This window comes from Cyanistes caeruleus, unplaced genomic scaffold (assembly GCF_971803275.1).
Source record: "Cyanistes caeruleus unplaced genomic scaffold, bCyaCae1.hap1.1 HAP1_SCAFFOLD_316, whole genome shotgun sequence".
Lineage (NCBI taxonomy): Eukaryota > Metazoa > Chordata > Aves > Passeriformes > Paridae > Cyanistes > Cyanistes caeruleus.
The window spans coordinates 26,816-41,974 of NW_028256086.1; the positions used below are offsets into that span (position 1 = coordinate 26,816).

The 15,159-nt window shown below is 54.2% G+C and overlaps 2 protein-coding genes across 2 annotated transcripts in view; one reads left to right on the forward strand and one right to left on the reverse strand.

Moving 5' to 3' along the window:
• LOC147645440 (histone-lysine N-methyltransferase SETD1A-like) overlaps window positions 1–4,373 on the reverse strand; it is a gene marked incomplete at its 3' end in the record, with an annotated part of 31,037 nt that extends 26,664 nt beyond the window's left edge. Inside the window, exon 1 of the mRNA XM_086874616.1 lies at window positions 3,744–4,373. The remainder of the gene's footprint in view (window positions 1–3,743) is intronic.
• Window positions 4,374–4,448: 75 nt separating this feature from the next.
• On the forward strand, window positions 4,449–13,196 carry CD2BP2 (CD2 cytoplasmic tail binding protein 2). Its single transcript, XM_086874617.1, has 5 exons — window positions 4,449–4,703; window positions 6,275–6,359; window positions 9,900–10,011; window positions 12,516–12,679; window positions 13,170–13,196. The coding sequence occupies exons 2-5, from the start codon at window positions 6,276–6,278 to the stop codon at window positions 13,194–13,196; spliced, it is 387 nt and encodes a 128-aa protein (XP_086730743.1). The 5' UTR covers window positions 4,449–4,703; window position 6,275.
• Window positions 13,197–15,159: the final 1,963 nt, after the last annotated feature.

Sequence of the window (15,159 nt, forward strand, 5' to 3'; positions counted from 1 at the left end):
AACCCCAAATAAACACCAAACTCATCCAGAATCCATCCCAAATCCATCCCAAACACACCCCAATTCAACACCAAATCAATCCCAAATCCACCCCAAATCCACCCCAAATAAACACCAAACTCATCCCAAATCCATCCCAAATCAACCCCAAATAAACACCAAATAAACCCAGAATCCACCCCAAATCCACCCCAAATCCACCCCAAATCAACCCCAAATCAACCCCAAATAAACCCAGAATCCATCCCCAAATCCACCCCAAACACACCCCAAATCAACCCCAAATCCACCCCAAATAAACACCCCAAAATCATCCCGAATCCATCCCAAATCCACCCCAAACACACCCCAAATCAACCCCAAATCCACCCCAAATAAACCCCAAATTCATCCCAAATCCATCCCAAATCCACCCCAAATAAACACCAAACTCATCCCAAATCCATCCCAAATCAACCCCAAATAAACACCAAATAAACCCAGAATCCATCCCCAAATCCACCCCAAACTGACCCCAAATCAACCCCAAATTCACCCCAAATAAACACCAAATTCACCCAGAATCCACCCCAAATCAACCCCAAATCCAACCCAAATCAATCCCAAACACACCCCAAATCCACCCCAAATAAACACCAAACTCACCCAGAATCCATCCCAAATCCACCCCAAATCCACCCCAAATCAACCCCAAACTCACCCCAAATCAATCCCAAATCCACCCCAAATAAACACCAAACTCATCCCAAATCCATCCCAAATCCACCCCAAACTGACCCCAAATCAATCCCAAATCAATCCCAAATCAACCCCAAATCCACCCCAAATAAACACCCCAAACTCATCCAGAATCCACCCCAAACTCACCCCAAACTGACCCCAAATCCACCCCAAATCAATCCCAAATCAACCCCAAATCCACCCCAAATAAACACCCCAAACTCATCCAGAATCCACCCCAAACTCACCCCAAACTGACCCCAAATCCACCCCAAATCCATCCCAAATCAACCCCAAATAAACACCCCAAACTCACCCCGAATCCATCCCCAAATCCACCCCAAATAAACACCCCAAACTCATCCCAAATCCATCCCCAAATCCACCCCAAATAAACACCCCAAACTCATCCCAAATCCATCCCAAATCCACCCCAAACTCACCCCAAATAAACCCCAAATCCAACCCAAATCAATCCCAAATCCACCCCAAATCCACCCCAAATAAACACCAAATAAACCCAGAATCCACCCCAAATCCACCCCAAACTGACCCCAAATCAACCCCAAACACACCCCAAATAAACACCAAATTCACCCAGAATCCACCCCAAATCCACCCCAAATCAACCCCAAATCAACCCCAAATCAACCCAGAATCCATCCCCAAATCCACCCCAAACACACCCCAAATCAACCCCAAATCCACCCCAAATAAACACCCCAAACTCACCCAGAATCCATCCCAAACTCACCCAGAATCCACCCCAAATCAATCCCAAATCCATCCCAAATCAACCCAGAATCCACCCCAAATCCACCCCAAATAAACACCAAACTCACCCAGAATCCATCCCGAATCCACCCCCAAATCCACCCCAAATAAACACCAAATCCACCCCAGAATCCACCCCAAACTCACCCAGAATCCACCCCAAACACACCCCAAATCCACCCCAAACACACCCCAAATCAACCCCAAATAAACCCAGAATCCATCCCCAAATCCACCCCAAACACACCCCAAACTCACCCCAAATCAACCCCAAATCCACCCCAAATAAACACCCCAAACTCATCCCAAATCCATCCCCGAATCCACCCCAAACTGAACCCAAATCAACCCCAAATCAACCCCAAATTCACCCAGAATCCACCCCGAATAAACACCCCAAACTCATCCAGAATCCATCCCCGAATCCACCCCAAACTCACCCCAAATCCACCCCAAATCAACCCAGAACCCATCCCCAAATAAACACCAAACTCACCCAGAATCCACCCCAAATCAACCCAGAATCCACCCCAAATCCACCCCAAACACACCCCAAACTCACCCAGAATCCACCCCAAACTCACCCCAAACCCACCCCAAACTCACCCCAAACCCATCCAAATCCACCCCAAATCCACCCCAAACTCACCCCAAACCCACCCCAAACCTGATCCAAACCCCCACAAATTTGACCCAAATCCACCCCAAACCCCGCCCAAAACCCGCCTCAAATCCCCCCAAAATCCTCCTCAAATCCCCCCAAAATTCCCCTCAAATCCCCCCAAATTCACCTTTAAACCACACCCCAAATTCCTCCTCAAATCCCCCCAAATTCCCCCTCAAATCCCCCAAATTCCTCCTCAAATCCCCCCAATTCCTCCTCAAATTCCCCCAAATTCACCTTTAAACCACACCCCAAATTCCCCCTCAAATCCCCCCAAATTCACCTTTAAACCACACCCTAAATCCCCTTCAAATCCCCCAAATTCCTCCTCAAATCCCCCAAATTCCCCCTCAAATCCCCCCAAAATCCTCCTCAAATCCCCCCAAATTCACCTTTAAACCACACCCCGAATTCCCCCTCAAATCCCCCGAAAATTCCCCAAAAATCCCCCCAAATTCACCTTTAAACCACACCCCAAATTCCCCCTCAAATCCCCCAAATTCCTCCTCAAATCCCCCCAAAATTCCCCCTCAAATCCCCCAAATTCCTCCTCAAATCCCCCCAAAATTCCCCCTCAAATCCCCCCAAAATTCTCTTTAAATCCCCCCAAAATCCCCCAAAAATTCCCTTTAAATCCCCCCAAAATTCCCAAAAAATCCCCCCAAAATTCCCTTTAAATCCCCCCCAAATTCCCTTTAAATCCCCCCAAAATTCCCTTGAAATCCCCCCAAAATTCCCCAAAAATCCCCCCAAAATTCCCCCCAAAATTCCCTTTAAATCCCCCCAAAATTCCCCAAAAATCCCCCCAAAATCTCCTTTCAATCCCCCCAAAATTCCCGAAAAATCCCCCCAAAATTCCCTTTAAATCCCCCCAAAATTCCCAAAAAATCCCCCCAAAATTCCCCAAAAATCCCCCAAAATTCCCCAAAAATCCCCCCAAAATTCCCCAAAAATCCCCCCAAATTCCCTTTAAATCCCCCCAAAATTCCCTTTAAATCCCCCCAAAATTCCCTTTAAATCCCCCCAAAATTCCCTTGAAATCCCCCCAAAATTCCCCAAAAATCCCCCCAAAATTCCCTTTAAATCCCCCCAAAATTCCCCAAAAATCCCCTCAAAATTCCCAAAAAATCCCCCCAAGATTCCCTTTAAATCCCCCCAAAATTCCCCAAAAATCCCCCCAAAATTCCCTTTAAATCCCCCCAAAATTCCCTTTAAATCCCCCCAAAATTCCCCAAAAATCCCCCCAAAATTCCCAAAAAGCCCCCCAAAATTCCCCAAAAATCCCCCCAAAATTCCCAAAAAATCCCCTCAAAATTCCCTTTAAATTCCCCCAAAATTCTCTTTAAATCCCCCCAAAATTCTCTTCAAATCCCCCCAAAATTCCCTTAAAATCCCCTCAAATCCCCCCAATTTCTCCTCAAAATCCCCCCCAAATTCCCTTTAAATCCCCCCCAAACTCCTCAAACCCCCCCAAACCCCCCCTCCCCTCCCCCCCTCCCCTCCCCCACCCCCCTCCCCCCTCAGGCCTCCCCTCCCCCCTCAGGACCCCCCGATTCCCCTCACGCCTCCCCCTCCCCCCTCTCACCTCCCGCCGCCGCCGCCGCCCCCTCCGCGAGCCCCGGGAGCTGCGGGGGGGGGTCCCCGCAGGCCGAGGAGGCCCCGGCGAGGATTTTTGGGTTAAAATTCGGAGTTTTTGGCGTTTTTGGCGATTTTTTTTCCCGGGGTCCCGGAGCCGCCGCCGGTCGCGGCTGGGGGGAGGGGGCGGAGCCAACGCCGGAAGTCTCGCCCTCGCTGCTCTCGCGAGATCTCAACGGCTTCATCGCACTTTCCACACCAATCCCCTTTGGTATTTTCCTTCTCCCTCCAACAAAAAACTCCCGAAACGGCCTCAAATCTCCCCAAAAAACCGCGGGGAGAATAAATCCGAGGGAGGATTTTACTCCAAAACTCGAGGGGGGAAAAGCGGCCCGCGAGCCGTGACGAATCTGCCGCCGCCTCGCTCCGCCCGCACTTTCGCCGCGCGGTTTCTCCACCTTTTTTCTCCCGTTTTTCTCCATTTTTTAACTCTTTTTAATTTTTAATCTTTTTTTCTCATTTCCCCGCCCCTCTCGGGGTTTTGTTTGAGTTTTGTTTTGCCCGAGCCCGGCGGGAATCGTGGCGAATCTGCTGCTTGCGGTTGTGAGGGAGGGGAGGCGGGGCCTCGCTCTGCGCACGCGCGGCGCCGTTGGCGCCTCCCCTCCCGCGCATGCGCACTTCCATCCCCGCGCCGCCGCCCCCCCGGGGGGCTCTCCCTACCCTTCCCCCTTTCCCCTCCCCCCTTTTCCACCTCCCCTCCCCCCTTTTCCACCTCCCCTCCCCCCCTTTCCTCGCGATTTCCCCTCTAAAAACGCCAAAATCGGGATTCGCCGCCTCCTCGCGATAATTGGAGTGCGGCGCCTTTAAGATGGGGGAGCGGACGTGACGTCACTTTCCCCGCGCGGCGTCGCCGTTGCGGTGACGTCACTGGCAGCGCGACGCCCCCTCCGAGCAGCGCCGCCACCGCCGGGTCCGGCAGCGCCGCGCGCGGCTCATTTGCATATGCAAATGAGGGGCTAGGGAGGGTCGGGGGGTTAGTTGGGGCCGTTAATTGGGGGCGGGGCGGCTCTGAGGTCAAGGGGGCGGCGCCGGCGTTAATTGCGGTTAATTGCGGGTGTTAATGAGGGTGGGGGTGTTAATTAGGGGCGTTAATTAGGCTGATTGGCCAGGGGGAGGGGCCTGGAGCGTTAATTAGCGGTTAATTAGGACCCGTAATGGGAGGGAAAGCCGGGATTAATTGGGGCATTAATGAGAGGCGCGAAAAGCGTTAATTAGGGGTTAATTAGGGGTTAATTACTGTTCTGGTCGCTAATTGAGGCGCTAATGAGGCGTTAATTGGGGTAAACGAGAGGCGGCTAAGGGGAGATGGGGTTAATTTGCGTTAATTAGGGGTTAATTGTGGTTAATTAGGGTTAATTGTGGGATAATTAGGGGTAAATTAGGGGCTAATCGTGGTTAATTGGAATTAATTGTGGTTAATTAGGGGTTAATTGTGGCTAATTTGGGTTAATTAGGAGTTAATTGTGGTTAATCGTGGCTAATTTCAACTAGTGGCTAGCTAGGGGGTTAATTATTATTAATTAGATTGAATTGGGAGTTAATTGTGGTTAATTAGGGGTTAATTGTGGTTAATTAGGCTCTGGCTGGGGTTAAAGACTGCGTTAATTAGCGCTAATTGGGGTTAATTGTGGTTAATTAGGGGCTAATTGTGGTTAAGGAGTGCGTTAATTAGCGCTAATTGAGGTTAATTTGGGTTAATTAGGGGTTAATTGTGGTTAAGGAGTGCGTTAATTAGCGCTAATTTGGGTTAATTTGGGTTAATTATGGGTTAATTGTGGTTAAGGAGTGCATTAATTAGCGCTAATTGGGGTTAATTGTGGTTAATTAGGGTCTGGCTGGGGTTAATGAGTGGCTAATTAGCGCTAATTGTGGCTAATTAGGGGTTAATTGTGGTTAATTAGGGGTTAATTGTGGTTAATTAGGGTCTGGCTGGAGTTAATGAGTGGCTAATTAGCGCTAATTGGGGTTAATTGGGGTTAATTGTTGGTTAATTCGGGTTAATTGTGGTTAAGGAGTGCGTTAATTAGCGCTAATTGTGGTTAATTGTGGTTAAGGAGTGCATTAATTAGCGTTAATTTGGGTTAATTGTGGCTAATTAGAGGTTAATTGTGGTTAATTAGGGGTTAATTGTGGGTTAATTCGGGTTAATTAGGAGTTAATTGTGGTTAATGAGTGGCTAATTAGCGCTAATTGGGGTTAATTGTGGTTAATTAGGGGTTAATTGTGGTTAATTAGGGGTTAATTGTTGTTAATGAGTGCGTTAATTAGCGCTAATTGGGGTTAATTAGGGGTTAATTAGGGGTTAATCATGGTTAATGAGTGGCTAATTGTGGGTTAATTGTGGTTTATTAGGAGTTAATCGTGGTTAATGAGTGCGTTAATTAGCGCTAATTGTGGTTAATTAGGGGTTAATTAGGGGTTAATTGCGGTTAATCACGGTTAATGAGTGCGTTAATTAGCGCTAATTGGGGTTAATTCCAGGATGTCCAAGCGGCGCCGCGTCAGCTTCAGCCTGGAGGAGCCCCCGGGGGAGGGGGAGGGGCCGGAAATGCCAAACCGGAAACGGGTGAGGGGGCGGGGCGGACCGGAAGTGAGGGGGCGGGGCGGACCGGAAGTGAGGGGGAGGGGCGGACCGGAAGTGGGGGGGAGGGGCGGACCGGAAGTGAGGGGAAAGAACCGGAAGTGGGGCGGACCGGAAGTGAGGGGGGAAAGCAGACCGGAAGTGAGGGGGCGGAGCCAGAAATGGGGAGAGGGGCCGGAAGTGAGGGGCGGGGCCGGAAATGAGTGGGAGGGGATAAAAAGGGGGAGGGGTCCTGGAAACAAATGAGGGGGGAGGGGTTGGAAATGGGGGAGGGGTCACTTGGGGGTCACTCAGGGTCACTCAGGGGTCACTCAGGGTCACCCAGGGGTCACTCAGGGGTCAAAGGTCACTCAGGGGTCACTCGGGGTCACTCAGGGGTCACTCGGGGTCACTCGGGTCACTCGGGGTCACTCAGGGTCACTCAGGGGTCACTCAGGGTCACTCGGGGTCACTCAGGGTCACTCAGGGGTCACTCAGGGGTCAAAGGTCACTCAGGAATTACTCAGGGTCACTCAGGGGCCACCCAGGGGTCAAAGGTCACTCAGGGGTCCCTCAGGGGTCCCTCAGGGGTCAAAGGTCACTCAGGGTCACTCAGGGGTCACTCAGTGGTCACTCAGGGGTCACCCAGGGGTCACTCAGGGTCACCCAAGGGTCACTCAGGGTCACTCAGGGGTCACTCAGGGGTCACTCAGGGTCACCCAAGGGTCACTCAGGGGTCATTGGGGTCACACAGGGGTCACTCAGGGGTCACTCAGGGGTCAAAGGTCACTCAGGGGTGAATTTGGGGTTTCCGGGGTGTTTTGGGGCGATTTGGGGCGATTTTGGGGCTCTCCCCGGTGGTTTTGGGGTCAATTTTGGGGAGTTTCGGGGTCATTTTTGGGCTGGTTTGGGGTCATTTTTGGGCTGGTTTTGGGGTCATTTTTGGGGTGTTTTTGGGCTGTTTTGGGTGTTTTTGTGCCTCTCTCAGGCTGCATTTTTGGGGTGTTTTTGGGCTGTTTTGGGGTCATTTTTGGGGAGTTTTTGGGTGTTTTTGTGGCTTGGTCAGGGTCCATTTTCGGGGTCATTTTTGGGGTGTTTTGGGGTCATTTTTGGGGAGTTTTTGGGTGTTTTTGTGCCTCTCTCAGGCTGCATTTTCGGGGTCATTTTTGGGGTGTTTCGGGGTCATTTTTGGGCTGTTTTGGGGTGATTTTTGTGCCTCTCTCAAGCTGCATTTTTGGGGTGTTTTTGGGGTGTTTTGGGGTCATTTTTGGGGTGTTTTTGGGGTGTTTTGGGTGTTTTTGTGCCTCTCTCAGGCTGCATTTTTGGGGTCATTTTTGGGGTGTTTTTGGGTGTTTTTTTGGTTCTATTGGGGTCCATTTTCGGGGTCATTTTTGGGGAGTTTTGGGTGTTTTGGTGCCTCTCTCAGGCTGCATTTTTGGGGTGTTTCTGGGGTGTTTTGGGGTCATTTTTGGGGTGTTTTTGGGTGTTTTCGTGGTTCTATCAGGGTCCATTTTCGGGGTCATTTTTGGGCTGGTTTTGGGGAGTTTTGGGGTGTTTTTGTGGCTTTGTCAGGGTGCATTTTTGGGGTGTTTTTGGGGTGTTTTGGGGTCATTTTTGGGGTGTTTTTGGGTGTTTTTGTGGTTCTATTGGGGTCCATTTTCGGGGTCATTTTTGGGGAGTTTTGGGTGTTTTTGTGCCTCTCTCAGGCTGCATTTTTGGGGTGTTTCTGGGTGTTTTTGTGCCTCCCTCTGGGTGCATTTTTGGGGTGTTTTTGGGGTGTTTTGGGGTCACTTTTGGGGTGTTTTGGGTGTTTTTGTGGTTCTATCAGGGTCCATTTTCGGGGTCATTTTTGGGCTGGTTTTGGGGAGTTTTTGGGTGTTTTTGTGCCTCTCTCAGGCTGCATTTTTGGGGTCATTTTTGGGCTGTTTTTGGGTGTTTTTGTGCCTCCCTTTGGGTGCATTTTCGGGGTCATTTTTGGGGTGTTTTGGGGTCATTTTTGGGCTGGTTTTGGGTGTTTTTGTGCCTCTCTCAGGCTGCATTTTCGGGGTCATTTTTGGGGTGTTTTTGTGCCCCTCTCAGGCCGTTTTTGGGCTGTTTTTGGGGTTACTTTAGGGCTGTTTTTGGGGTTATTTTTATGCCACTCTCAGGCTGGTTTTGGGCCGTTTTCGGGCTGTTTTTGGGGTTATTTTGGGGTGTTTTTGTGCCCCTCTCAGGCCGTTTTTGGGGTTATTTTGGGGTTATTTTGGGGCTGTTTTGGGGGTTATTTTTGTGCCCCTCTCAGGCCGTTTTTGGGGTTATTTTGGGTTATTTTGGGGTTGTTTTTGTGCCTCTCTCAGGCCATTTTTGGGGTGTTTCTGGGCTGTTTTGGGGTTATTTTTGTGCCCCTCTCAGGCCGTTTTTGGGCTGTTTTTGGGGTTATTTTGGGGTTATTTTGGGGTTATTTTTACGCCTCTCTCAGGCCGTTTTTGGGCTGTTTTTGGGTTATTTTGGGGTTGTTTTTGTGCCCCTCTCAGGCCGTTTTTGGGGTGTTTCTGGGGTGTTTTGGGGGTTATTTTTGTGCCCCTCTCAGGCCGTTTTTGGGCTGTTTTTGGGTTATTTTGGGGTTATTTTTATGCCCCTCTCAGGCCGTTTTTGGGGTGTTTCTGGGCTGTTTTGGGGTTATTTTTGTGCCCCTCTCAGGCCGTTTTTGGGGTTATTTTGGGGTATTTTGGGGTTATTTTTACGCCTCTCTCAGGCCGTTTTTGGGCTGTTTTTGGGGTTATTTTGGGGTATTTTGGGGTTATTTTTGGGCCCCTCTCAGGCCGTTTTTGGGGTGTTTCTGGGGTGTTTTTGGGGTTATTTTTGCGCCCCTCTCAGTCCGTTTTTGGGGTTATTTTGGGCTGTTTCTGGGCTGTTTTGGGGTTATTTTTACGCCCCTCTCAGGCCGTTTTTGGGGTGTTTCTGGGGTTATTTTGGGGTCATTTTTGGGGTGTTTTTGGGGTTATTTTTACGCCTCTCTCAGGCCGTTTTTGGGGTGTTTCTGGGGTTATTTTGGGGTCATTTTTGGGGTGTTTTTGGGGTTATTTTTACGCCTCTCTCAGGCCGTTTTTGGGCTGTTTCTGGGGTTATTTTGGGGTCATTTTTGGGGTGTTTCTGGGGTTATTTTTACGCCTCTCTCAGGCTGTTTTTGGGGTGTTTCTGGGGATTTTTTGGGCTGTTTTTGGGGTTATTTTTGTGCCTCTCTCAGGCCGTTTTTGGGGTGTTTCTGGGGTTTTTTTGGGGGTTTTTTGGGGTTGTTTTTGTGCCTCTCTCAGGCTGTTTTTGGGCTGTTTCTGGGCTGTTTTTGGGGTTGTTTTTGTGCCCCTCTCAGGCCGTTTTTGGGGTTGTTTTGGGTTATTTTGGGGTTATTTTTGTGCCCCTCTCAGGCCGTTTCTGGGGTTGTTTTTGGGGATTTTTTGGGCTGTTTTTGGGGTTATTTTGGGGTGTTTCTGGGCTGTTTTTGGGGTTATTTTTACGCCCCTCTCAGGCCGTTTTTGGGGTGTTTCTGGGGTGTTTTGGGGTCCCCAGGCCGTGGCCGTGGGGGGTCCCGGCAGCCGCTTCCCGGCTCAGCCGTCCCTGGACAGCGACGAGGAGGAGGAGGAGGAGGAGGAGGAGAGAGAGGAAGGACCCCCCGTGGAGGGTGAGGGGGATTCGGGGGGGTTTGGGGGGAATTTGGGGGGATTGGGGGATTTTGGGGGGATTTTGGGTGGATTTGGGTGGATTTGGGGGATTTTGGGGAGTTTGGGGTGGATTTGAGGGGATTTTGGAGGAATTTGGGGGATTTTGGGGGGATTTTGGGGGGATTTTGGAGGATTTTGGGGGGATTTGGGGTGAATTTGGGGGGATTTTGGGGGATTTTGGGGAGTTTGGGGTGGATTTGAGGGGATTTTGGAGGGATTTGGGGAATTTGGGGGGATTTTGGGGGGGTTGGGGGGGGATTTTGGGGGGATTTGGAGGGGTTGGGGGGGATTTTGGGGGAATTTGGGGGGATTTTGGGGGGATTTGGGGGATTTGGGAGGATTTGGGGTCGATTTGGGGGGAATTTGGGGGGATTTTGGGGGGGTTGGGGTGGATTTGGATGATTTTGGGGGGATTTGGGGGGCTTGGGGGTGGATTTGGGGGGATTTGGGGGGGTTGGGGTGGATTTGGGGGGATTTGGGGGGGATTTGGGGGGGTTGGGGGTGGATTTGGGGGGATTTGGGGGGCTTGGGGGTCGATTTTGGGGGGATTTGGGGGTGGTTGGGGGGGATTTGGAGGGATTTGGGGAATTTGGGGAGATTTGGGGGGGGTTGGGGTGGATTTGGAAGATTTTGGGGGGATTTGGGGGGATTTGAGGGGGTTGGGGTTGGATTTGGGGGGATTTGGGGGATTTTGGGGGGATTTGGGGGGGTTGGGGGTGGATTAGGAGGATTTTAGGGGAATTTGGAGGATTTTGGGGGGGTTGGGGGTGGATTTGGGGGGATTTTGGAGGGATTTGGGGAATTTGGGGGGATTTTGGGGGGGTTGGGGTGGATTTGGATGATTTTAGGGGGATTTGGGGGATTTTGGGGGATTTGGGGGGATTTGGAGGATTTTGGGGGATTTGGGGTGGATTTGGGGGGCTTTGGGGAGGATTTGGGGGGGTTAGGGGTGGATTTCGGGGGAATTTGGGGGAATTTGGAGGATTTTGGGGGGATTGGGGGTGGATTTGGGGGGATTTTGGAGGGATTTGGGGGAATTTGGGGGGATTTTGGGGGGGTTGGGGTGGATTTGGATGATTTTGGGGGGATTTGGGGGATTTTGGGGGATTTGGGGGGATTTGGAGGATTTTGGGGGATTTGGGTGGATTTGGGGGGCTTTGGGGAGGATTTGGGGGGGTTAGGGGTGGATTTCGGGGGAATTTGGGGGAATTTGGAGGATTTTGGGGGGATTGGGGGTGGATTTGGGGGGATTTTGGAGGGATTTGGATGATTTTGGGGGGATTTGGGGGAGTTTGGGGGAGTTTGGGGAGTTTGGGGGATTTTGGGGAGGATTTGGGGGGGATTTTGGGGGGATTTGGGGGGGTTGGGGGTGGATTAGGAGGATTTTAGGGGAATTTGGAGGATTTTGGGGGGGTTGGGGGTGGATTTGGGGGGATTTTGGAGGGATTTGGGGGATTTGGGGGATTTTGGGGGGATTTGGGGGGGTTGGGGGTGGATTTGGAGGATTTTAGGGGAATTTGGGGGGATTTTGGGGGGGTTGGGGGATTTTGGGTGGATTTTGGGGGATTTTGGGGGGTTGGGGGGATTTGGGGGGGTTGGGGGTGGATGTGGGGGATTTTGGGGGGATTTGGAGGATTTTGGGGGGGTTGGGTGGATTTGGGGGGATTTTGGGGGAATTTGGGGAATTTGGGGGGATTTGGGGGGATTTTGGGATAAATTTGGGGGGATTTGGGGGAGTTTGGGGGAGTTTGGGAGGATTTTGGGGGAATTTGGGGGGGATTTGGAGGGGTTGGGGATGGATTTTGGGGAGTTTGGGGGAGTCTGGGGTTTTGAGGGGGATTTTGGGTGGATTTGGGATAAATTTGGATGGTTTTGGGCTGAATTCGGGTGATTTTGGGGTGATTTTGGGTGATTTTGGGCTGAATTTGGGTGATTTTGGGGTGATTTTGAGGTGACTTTGGGTGATTTTGGGGTGAATTTGGGTAGTTTTGTGCTGATTTTGGGTGATTTTGGGGTGAATTCGGGTGATTTTGGGGTGATTTTGGGGTAATTTTGGGTAATTTTGGGCTGAATTTGGGTAGTTTTGTGCTGATTTTGGGTGATTTTGGGGTGAATTCGGGTAATTTTGGGTGATTTTTTTGGGTGATTTTGTGCTGATTTTGGGTGATTTTGGGGTAATTTTGGGTGATTTTGGGTGGTTTTGGGGTGAATTCGGGTGATTTTGGGCTGAGTTTTGGTGATTTTGGGGTGAATTCGGGTAATTTTGGGTGATTTTGGGGTGATTTTGGGCTGAATTTGGGTGATTTTGGGGTGATTTTGGGCTGAATTTGGGTGATTTTGGGCTGAATTTCGGTGATTTTGGGGGTTTTTTGGGTGATTTTGGGTGATTTTGTGCTGATTTTGGGGTACTTTTGGGTGATTTTGGGTGCTTTTCACTGACCCCGCCCCTCCCCCCCCCCGCCAGGTCAGGAGCCGGGCCCCGCCCCGGGGGTGGGGGAGGGGCCGGTGCCCTTCACCCCCTTCAACCTGGAGGAGGAGTTGGGGGAGGGGCGCTTCGACCCCCACGGGCACTTCCTGCCCCTCCCCCACCGGGAGCCGCCCGACCCCTGGCTGGAGACCATCGAGGGGGTGGGGGAGGGGCGGGGACTGGGGGGGGAGGGGGAGGGGAGGGGGAGGGGGAGGGGGAGGGGCTTGGAAAGGAGGGGAGGGGCTTGGGAGGTGGGGGAGGGGCTTCAGAAGGGGAATGGGGAGGGGCTTGAGGGATTGGGGGAGGGGAATGGGGAGGGGCTTGGGGAGTGGGGGAGGGGCTTGAGGACTGGGGGAGGGGCCAGAGGAGTGGGGGAGGGGAATGGGGAGGGGCTTGGGGAATGGGGAGGGGCTTGAGGACTGGGGGAGGGGCCAGAGGAGTGGGGGAGGGGAATGGGGAGGGGCTTGGGGAGTGGGGGAGGAAAATGGGGAGGGGCTTGAGGAGTGGGGAGGGGCTTGAGGAGTGGGGGAGGGGCTTGAGTGGAAGAGGGAAATGGGGGAGGGGCCTGAGGGGTGGGGGAGGGGCTTGATGGGAGGGGGCGGGGTTCCAGGTAAGGGGGAGGGGTCTCAGGAGATGGGGGAGGGGTCTCAGGAGTGGGGGGAGGGGTCTGAGAAATAGGGGCGGGGTTTCTGGAGTGGGGGGGAGGGGTCTGAGAAATAGGGGCGGGGTTTCTGGAGTGGGGGGAGGGGCTCTCCACCCCAACTCTGACCCCTCCCCCCCCTCTCTTTTCTCTCTCTCTCTCTCTCCCCTCCTCCCCTCCCCCCTCCCCCCCGCCCCTCCCCCACCTGCTGGGGGAGCTGCTGCCGCTGCTGCGGCCGGGCGAGACGGTGGGGGGGGCGCTGCGGCGCTGGGGGGGGGAGGGGCGGCGGCGGGGGGGGGGGGAGGGGCGGGGCCCGGCGCGCCCCTCCCCCACCCGAGCTGGAGGCGCTGGTGGCCCTGGCGGACGCGCTGGTGGCCCGGGGGGTGCTGGGGGTCTTTGGGGAGAGCCGGGAGCGGCTGCAGAGGCGGCTGAGGGAGCTGGGGGGGGAGGGGGGGAGGGGCGGCCCCTCCCCCACCCCCACCCCCACCCAGGAGGAGGAGGAGGGGGAGGAGGAGGGGGAGGGGCGGCCGGAGCCGGCGCTGGACATGTTCGCACCCCCCGAGGAGGAGGAGGGGGAGGGGCGAGAGGGTGAGTGGGGGGAGGGGCTGGGGTGGGGGAGGGGCTGGAGGGGGAGGGGCTTGAGGGGTTGGGGGAGGGGCTGGAGGGGTTGGGGAGGGGCTGGAGGGGGTTCTGGGGGAGGGGCTTGAGGAGTTGGGGGAGGGGTTTGAGGGGTTGGGGGAAGGGCTGGAGGGGGAGGGGCTTAAGGAGTTGGGGGAGGGGCTTGAGGGGTTGGGGAGAGGCTGGAGGGGTTGGGGGAGGGGCTTAAGGAGTTGGGGAGGGGCTTAAGGGGGTTCTGGGGGAGGGGCTTGAGGGGTTCGGGAGGGGCTGGGGTAGGGGAGGGGCTGGAGGGGGAGGGGTTTGAGGGGTTGGGGGAGGGGCGAGAGGGTGAGTGGGGAGAGGGGCTGGGGTGGGGGAGGGGTTTGAGAGGTTGGGGGAGGGGCTTGAGGGGTTGGGGGAGGGGCTTGAGGAGTTGGGGAGGGGCTTGAGGGGTTGGGGAGGGGCTGGACAGGGAGGGGGAGGGGCTTAAGGGGGTTCTGGGGGAGGGGCTTGAGAGGTTGGGTAGGGGCTGGAGGTGTCGGGGGTGGGGCTTAGGGAGTTGGAGGAGGGGCTAGAGGGGTCGGGGGAGGGGCTTAAGGGGGTTCTGGGGAGGGGCTTGAGGGGTTGGGGGAGGGGTTTGAGGGGTTGCGGGAGGGGCTTGAAGGGTTGGGGGAGGGGCTTGAGGGGTTGGGGGAGGGGCTTAAGGAGTTGGGGGAGGGGCTTGAGGGGTTGGGGAGGGGCTGGAGGGGTTGGGGAGGGGCTTAAGGAATTGGGGGAGGAGCTTGAGGAGTTGGGGGAGGGGCTTAAGGGGGTTCTGGGAGCGGGGCTTAAGGGGTTGGGGAGGGGCTGGAGGGGTCGGGGGAGGGGCTTAAGGAATTGGGGGAGGGGCTTGAGGGGTTGGGGAGGCGCTGAAGAAGTTGGGGGAGGGGCTTAAGGAGTTGGGGGAGGGGCTTGAGGGGTTGGGGAGGGGTTTAACGGTGGGGGAGGGGTTTGGGGAGTGGGAGGAGCTTTGAGGGGTGGGGGAGGGGCTTGAGGGGTTGTGGGAGGGGTTTGAAAGGGTGGGGGAGGGGTTCAAAGGGGTGGGGGAGGGGATTTGGGGGAGTGGGAGGAGCTTTGAGGGTGGGGGAGGGGCTTGAGGGGTTGTGGGAGGGGATTTGGGGGAGTGGGAGGAGCTTGAGGGGGTGGGGGAGGGGCTCCAGGGGGTCCTAGGGGTGTTGGGGGAGGGGTCTGAAGGGGTGGGGGAGGGGTTTGAGGGGGTGGGGGAGGGGCTGTGAGTGTTTTAAAGGGGTGGGGGAGGGGCGGGTGTCACTGACCCCTCCCCCCTTCTCTCTCTGGCCCCTCCCCCAGCCGAGCCCGAGGTGCTGTGGGAGTATCACTGGGTGGGGGAGGGGCTGTGAGTGTTTT

Bases quoted from the DNA above. Each gene is read 5' to 3' on its own strand.
- CD2BP2 (XM_086874617.1), top strand. From the start codon at position 6,276: ATGTCCAAGCGGCGCCGCGTCAGCTTCAGCCTGGAGGAGCCCCCGGGG. The intron at 6,360-9,899 runs GTGAGGGGGCGG...TGGGGTCCCCAG, and splicing joins AAATGCCAAACCGGAAACGG to GCCGTGGCCGTGGGGGGTCC. The intron at 12,680-13,169 runs GTGGGGGAGGGG...GAGGGGTCTCAG, and splicing joins GGCTGGAGACCATCGAGGGG to GAGTGGGGGGAGGGGTCTGA.